Raw genomic sequence first — 7,740 nt, 5'->3', positions numbered from 1 at the left:
ACGCCGTCAACATCAACCTCCCCTTCAGATTCCCTGTATATTCGGGCTCTCCTTTTAAAAAACTTTAAGATGGCCGTATTGAGACTGTAAAGAAAAAAGAAATTAGAAATGGTCTTAAAAAAGAAAAAAAACTATATAACTTACAAGCCGGAATAACATTTAGCTATGTTTAAGGGCTGTTCCTCGACTAGGGGTGCCCCTTCTAGGGGTTCTACAGGGAATACCATGAAACCCAACAGGGTTTGACCCAGGGCTTCGATAACATAATTTGTCTCGACCGCGTACACTTGTTCGACGGCCGGGCGTACTTCGTTGTTGGCAAGCCATTCTTCTTCCTCGGCCGCCTGATGGATCTGGTCTAAGATCCTGCTCAAATTTTACGGAGGAAATATAGCTACTAAAAAATAGGAGAAAACATGGAATGTTTACCGTTGGATGTTGCAATCCAATGGCGTAGGATCTTCATCATCCTCATCCAATTCCTCATCAGAATTGGATTCATTCTCCCATTCCTCCTCCCCTCCCCCCACCACCACTTCCTCTAGTTCCGCTAGAGGAAAAGGTTCTTCTTCTAAAGGTTCATCTTGGACAGGTGGGTTTAGAAATTCAAATACCTCATCCCCAAACGGTAAAGGATTGGGTGCCCTAAATAACAAAAAAACTTATTCTATGATTTCAGGAGAAAAAACATTATACTCACATGTTGAAAGTTTGGTGCACGCTTTAGTCTTAGTAGTAGTGGTTCGTCAGTGTTTAGGCTGAGAGTGATTTTTGTATTGGGTAAATTGCCGTATTTATAGTACCCATGGAGAAACCGGGGGGGTTCTTTTAGTCTCCGACGCTCTTTCTATATACCCCAATACAAAAACCTTATGATCTTTCCAATATTCAAAAGTTGTTATTGAAGCAAACGAGACCCCAAAATAATAAAAGTCTAGACCCTCTCACAATCCTAAAATAAACAAGAATTTGACCCAGACTTCAAATGATTTCTACCGATAATAACAACACATTCCTAGCCGATTTCCATGTACCCTAGCTTTCAATACATTAATAAAAACAAGTCTAGACCCGGTCACATTCCTAAAAAACAAGAATTTGACCCAGACTTCAAATGATTTCTAACGATAATAACAACACATTCCTAGCCGATTTCCATGTACCCTAGCTTTTAATACATTAATAAAAACAAGTCTAGACGCGGTCACATTCCTAAAAAACAGAATTTGACCCCGAGTTCAAATGATTTCTAACGATAATAACACAATCCTAGTCGATTTCTATGTAGACTAGTTATTGTTGTCCACAATGCTTTAGAAGCGTCTTGTTATGGTCCTATAAATATATATGCCTATCCAGATCAAATGACAAAAATTACGTTTTAAAAAATTTATTTCAATACAAATTTACACCAGGCCAAAAAGATTGACAACGCTTATACGTTTCTTTAAATAAGAAGTTTGAGACATTAATATATTAAATATATTATACGATTGAAAATCAAAACTTATTCCGCGTTCCTTTAATCTACTTTCAAAAGCCATTAATATTTTATACGGTGAAACGTACGAGCCAAAATATGATAGTACACGGTCAAAATTAATATGATCTTCAATTTCTTCGAAAGAAAAGAATTCACCGTAATCTATGTGTAATATTTTATATATGGTAATAAGTTCAGCGCAAATCAAATCACCAAGTAATAAATAGACCTGTTCGTTCGATACAAGCTTTTTCACATGTTCATTGATATATGGCATTGATCGATTTAACTCGCTTGCTTCTGAAGCGTTCAATGTGAAGTCGATACTGTCTCCACCCCTGATATTCGTTTCCAGCTTTAGATTGTTAAAGGTTGCGTGTGCTGATGTCGAAGATAATGGAGTATCGGCTAAAATAGCGTCGTATGATGTGGGTTCTTGGCAACTTGTCCATCCGCTAAGCGGACCAATTTTGGATGCAAAAGCTTGCCAGGTGTCAACATCAAAAGGAAACGTAGACAAATCTGGTTCTTTCTGGCATACTCTAATCTCTATATTGAGATCAGACGTGAATCCGAAAGATAGAAATACTTCTCCCAAATGAAATCTCGAATTGATTTTACGAGGTTTGGCCGGGAGTTTTCGTTTACGAAAATTATCAACTTCCATTCTTATCTTAAAAAAAGCAACCGTTGCTATTATACCAAGCGAGCGCCCAAAACTGTTACGCAAAAATTCTACTTACAATTCAAACGACCTTCTTATTCGACTGTCAAAATCAAAGTGAGCCCTAACTTGGCTTATGTCTTCATTCTTTAGAGGGGGAGAAGGGGGGTTAGTTCTAGTTTAAGGTTGGCTTCTTTCATATAGGGTAAACATGTCTGGGCAAAGATTTGTTCTTGTTAGAGTTTAGCTTGTGGGTAGAGAGAGGGGGGAGTTCTAGTTAGAGTTTAGTTTTGGGGAGAGAGGGGGGTGGGGGTGACAGTTCTAGTTTAAGGTTGACTTCTTTCATATAGGGTAAACAGGTCTGGGCAAAGATTTGTTCTTGTTAGAGTTTAGCCTGGGGGTAGAGAGAGAGGGGGGAGTTCTAGTTAGAGTTTAGTTTTGGGGAGAGAGCGGGGGTGGCAGTTCTAGTTATGGGTTGGCCTCTTTCATATAGGGTAAACAGGTCTGGACGAAACTGTGTTGGACGGTTCTAGTTAGAGTACGGGTTCTTTAGAGGGAGAGAGGGGGGATGTATCTAAAAAAGATTACATTTTTGCTTCGTAAAAAGCCGTTACGTACAACATGTGGGGGGAGGAGGGGGGTAAGGTGAGTGTTATGACCTATATAAGGCAATATGTTGAGTATGCAAAACTCATTCTCTACTTCAGAGTTATAAAGTAAAGAAGAATAGCATAGTCTCGCTTTTAGAAAAGTTTTACAAAACCTGCCCGGACACGTCTTGATTTGAAAGGTAACGTATTGTTATATTCTTTTTGGTTTTTCATGGGGATGGCATTTAACGTAAGTTTTTTTTACTATAAAAACGCGTAAAGATGGATCAAGAATCTATTTTATTCGAGATCGAGGAATTGGCCGCGTTACGACCATGGCCAATTAAGAAAATTTACGCTTTTTTCTTTAATTTATGTACATTACTCAAACTTAACCCAGCTACAGTCGGGGAAATTTTACCGTCTTTTTTGTCTAATAGAGGATACGCTATTCTTGAAACATTTACCGACATATTTAAATATATGTTAAGCGTGAACCCGAATAATGCCGCAACGCGGAAGAGTTGGACACACTCTATAATAATGTGCCTTTAGCGTATCGTGATATATATAGGGCCCGTTTCGAACAAAGAGCGTTAGAAATAAATCAACGCGATATAGACGCTCAAGAATCTATTTTATTAGAGATCGAGTCGTTGGTTGTTTCACGACCTTGGCCCATTGAGAAAATCTACGCTTTTTTCTTTAATTTATGTACAGTACTCAAACTTAACCCAGCTACAGTCGGGGAAATATTACCGACTTTTTTGTCTAATAGAGGATACGCTATTCTTGAAACATTTACAGACATATTTAAATATATGTTAAGCGTACCGCGAGAGCCTGAACAATGCCACGACATTAAAGAGTTGGAAACATTCTTTAATAATCTGCCTTTAACGTGTAGTGAGCAATATATGGCTCGTTTCGAAAAAAGGGCGTTTGACATAGGTCAACGCGATATAGACGAAATGCAAGCTGAAAATCTACTCGTTGATGAGCAAGATGAAAACATGATTAAAGCTTTAAACATTTTCGAAAAGGAAGAATCAATTGTGCGGGAATTTGAATCTTCCCAGAATGACCGTATAGCTCGCGACTTTTTAAACAATAATCCAGAGCTGGGTTTCGCCTCTCAAAACGATTTCGCCTCTATAGATTTTTCGGGTCTTAGTAATTTCCCTGACCAATCTGGAGGCGGAGCGAGGGGGGCAGTTATGACGCCAATAGATTCTCTACCTCACTGTGAAATTACGGATCAAAGAGTGCAAATGTACCCTAGATTTAACCTAACGGGTCTCGAAATCACCGTAAGAATAACTAATAATTTGGTTGAAGGCTTAGCCAATATTGTCCAGGCCGTTCTTAATAGGTTAGCTCCATCTGATATGATTCAGATAACGGCCGAAAGTTTAAGCTTGCCAAACAGGGGCGAGATATCACTCTCATTTCGTAGAGCTGACCAATTGGACTCTAAATCTGTTTTAGATGAGATAGAGTCAGTTTTATACGATGATGAGTTTGAAAGATTCTTTTTGGGACCCATCGTCTTAAAATTTCACGTGGTGAGAATCCCGGTGGAAGGGTTTGGCCGTGCTGCTCCCAAAGGTGTGCGGTCCTTTGATATCTTTTCTCGTGACTCTCGAGGAATTATCAGGATAGTGAACAATGATAATCTGTGTCTAGCGAGAGCGATTTCCGTGGCAATTGCGCATTCGGAACATAAGAAAAACCCGACTAATATCGCGCTTAAAAACAAATTTAAGTCGATTTCGTACACACGAGCGGATAGAGGCGATACGGCCTCTCAACGAGATGCCGCTATAGAGCTTTGCCGCAAAGCTAAAGTTAACCCGAAAGACTGCGGTAAAGTAGAATCTATACAAAAATTTAAAGCCGAATTAGCGCAATATAATATATTAATATATATTTTTAAAAATAATTTGCCCGAGTTGATTTTGGGGGAAATCGACAATGACGACAATAGACCTCGTTTGATATTAATTAATCAAAATAGACATTACAACGTCGTCACGTCTTTAAGACCTTTGTTCAGGATGGACCATTACTGTGAAAATTGTCTGGTAGGATTTAGAAACAAGAGAGATCATAGTTGCAATCTTTATTGTTACAATTGTTTACGAGATCAAATTTGTACGGGTGCTGACCGAGCGTGTGACAAATGTCTCAAGGTTTTCAAAGGAGATGAATGTTTTAATTACCATAAACAAGATGGTGTAGACGGGAAGAGTATTTGCGCGCAACTATTTCATTGCAAACAATGTTTCACGCAAATAAATTTATTTAAGCGTAAAAATCAGCCCCATACGTGCTGTGAGACCTATTGTTCTGTGTGCAGTAGATACACTCCCAGTCCACACTATTGTTACGTTCAGGTAATTAAAGAAGAACCTCCTAAAGTTCGCCAAGCTAAGAAACAGAAAGTTGTCCCTGATTTGCTTTATATTTTTTATGATTTTGAAGCGATTCAGATATAAGAATCTGAGGAAAAAAAGGGGCGTTAGTCCACCAGCCTCTCCTTTGCGTATCAGAGATGGTCTGCGAAAGTTGTATCGATGTGCCCGAGGCTGGTTTCGTCTGCGGGAAATGTGGGTCACTAGGTCCGAGACAGAGTGTTTTTGAAGGAGCAAACCCTGTTTGAAATTTTTTAGCTTTTCTAAGAACATTAGCCTCTGTCAAGAAGGTAACTTTATTGGCTCATAATGCCAGCGGATACGATAATCAGTTTCTATTGCGAGAGATTATGGCTCTAGGCGAAGAATTTAAACCTAACTGCATAATTAACGGCACTAAAATTATAAATTTAACTGTCTTTAATTTAAATTTCCTTGACTCTTTCAATTTTATCTCCGTACCACTCTCTAAATTCGCCGCCGCTTTCGGCTTAGAAGATGCGGCAAAGGGTTATTTCCCTCATTTTTTATTTAACGTGATTAAAGATCACGTCTTCGACCTTAATAATCAATTAGCAACAAATTATGTCTTAGAAAACCAAATGCCTCCTCCAGAAGCTTACGGGTCGGAAAATTTAACCTCCAAAAATCTCAAAGAGTTTATGGAGTGGTACGATAAACAAATTGACGAGAAAAAAGGCTTTAATTTTCTGGAGGAATTAAAGTTTTATTGCATCAAGGATGTTGTGATATTAATGTTAGGTTGTCTAGCTTTTAGAAAAATTTTCTTGGACATTGCCCAGGTGGAACCTTTCCAGGTCGCGTGTACTATAGCCGGTTTGTGTAGCTGGGTATACAGGAGACACTTTATGGATAAAGATTCTATAGGCATTATTCCTCATAACCTCTATAGAATGATTGATAATCAGTCACTTGTGGCAATAGAATGGTTATCCTGGTATGCTCACGAAAACGGCGTAAATATACAGTCTGCGTTTAACGGCTCTGAAGCCAAAGTTTTGAAAATGAAAGTGGACGGTCTTAGTGATAAAGATGTTCTAGAGTTTAACGGGTGTTATTTCCATGGTTGCCCCAAATGCTACAAAGTCAACCGTAACCAATCTTTGCAAGGTGATCCTGGTCAAACCTTGAACACCTTGTACGTCAGAACTTTAAAAAAGAAGGAACGAATCGAGAAATCGGGTTTTAAAGTAATAACGAAGTGGGAATGTGATTGGACTAAAGATAAAACCGATAATCCGGCTATTGGTGTTTTTCTGGAAGCAGAAAACATTAAAGAAAAAGTACGCGAACCTTTAAATCCTCGCGATGCCTTTTTTGGTGGTAGAACGTCGGTACTTAAACTATACCATAAAGTATCCGGCAGCGAGAAAATGCATTACGTTGACGTAACTAGTCTCTATCCTTTCGTCAACAAGAGAAAGAAGCTGCCAGTCGGGCACCCAGAAATTTTACTGGATAATATTCCCGACATTTTCACATTCGATGGATTTCTGAAATGCGAAGTTTTACCACCAATTAGCCTCTTTCACCCCGTTTTGCCAACAAGGTTAAACAATAAATTAGATTTCACTCTTTGCCGGGAGTGTGCCTTGAAACGTTTCCAAGGAGACTGTCGCCATTCCGACGAAGAGCGAAAACTAATCGGCACTTGGGTGATTGATGAACTTCGTGCCGCTGTAAATCGGGGTTATGTTATCCTAAAAAAGATAGAGGCCTGGAAATACAAGGTGCGACAATATAACCCTGAAACTGGCGAGGCCGGCTTGTTTCAAAAATACGTTGATTCGTTCCTTCTTCATAAGCAGACGGCTAGTGGTTACCCCTCGAATTGCGTTACCCCCGAGGAACGTGACAATTATATTAAAAATTTTAAAATTAGAGAGGGGGTACTTTTAGACCCAGCCAAGATTAAAAGAAACGAAGCGTTGCGTAGCGTAGCAAAACTTGCCTTGAATAGTCTTTGGGGTAAATTTGGGGAAAGAGTCAAACCAACCAAAACGGAAATTATCAAAGAGCCCCGCAGACTTTACGAACTCTTAAGTAACCCGGATGTTGAAGTTAAAAGCGTTTTAACCATAAATGAAGAAACGCTGCTAGTCCAATGGGTTCCTACGACTGAGGCCGACGTTGTTTTGAAGCATACCAACGTCTCTATAGCCTGCTATACAACGGCTATGGCCCGACTTTGTTTATTATAATATCTGGAAATTGTTGGGGATAAATGCTATTATTACGATACAGATTCTCTTGTGTACATGTCCCCCCTGGGAATACCGCTAATAGAAACTGGTAACTTTCTGGGTGAAATGACCAACGAATTGGAAGGTTATGGTAAAAACGCCTACATTGATACCTTTGTCAGTGGAGGATGCAAAAACTATAGTTATTGGGTAACAGATCCAGACTCTGGCAAAAGGTTCAATACAACCAAAGTCAAAGGGTTTCGTCTTAATGTCTCTAACGAGAAACTAGTCAATCACGAAACTTTAAAAGGATTACTAGGCGTTGATTTAGACAAACCCCTTTTGCCCATAACTGTTCCAATTCCGAGACAAATTACTACAC

At 39.2% G+C, this 7,740-nt stretch overlaps 1 protein-coding gene across 1 annotated transcript; it reads left to right on the top strand.

The window, feature by feature from the left end:
• Window positions 1-5,291: 5,291 nt before the first annotated feature.
• On the top strand, window positions 5,292-7,373 carry LOC149685355 (uncharacterized). Its single transcript, XM_089871019.1, has 3 exons — window positions 5,292-5,358; window positions 5,410-5,544; window positions 5,698-7,373. Exons 1-3 carry the CDS (start codon window positions 5,292-5,294, stop codon window positions 7,371-7,373), a joined length of 1,878 nt encoding a protein of 625 aa, XP_089727145.1.
• Window positions 7,374-7,740: the final 367 nt, after the last annotated feature.

Source organism: Phalangium opilio, unplaced genomic scaffold (genome assembly GCF_054372755.1).
Source record: "Phalangium opilio isolate 3A_F unplaced genomic scaffold, DU_Popi_V2 ptg000032l_1, whole genome shotgun sequence".
In the NCBI taxonomy this organism is placed as follows: Eukaryota; Metazoa; Arthropoda; class Arachnida; order Opiliones; family Phalangiidae; genus Phalangium; species Phalangium opilio.
Note: the sequence above shows the minus strand (reverse complement) of the source record. Positions and strands in the feature narration are given on the sequence as shown.

Bases quoted from the DNA above. Each gene is read 5' to 3' on its own strand.
- LOC149685355 (XM_089871019.1), top strand. From the start codon at position 5,292: ATGGTCTGCGAAAGTTGTATCGATGTGCCCGAGGCTGGTTTCGTCTGC. The intron at 5,359-5,409 runs GTCCGAGACAGA...GAAATTTTTTAG, and splicing joins CGGGAAATGTGGGTCACTAG to CTTTTCTAAGAACATTAGCC. The intron at 5,545-5,697 runs GCACTAAAATTA...ACGTGATTAAAG, and splicing joins ACCTAACTGCATAATTAACG to ATCACGTCTTCGACCTTAAT.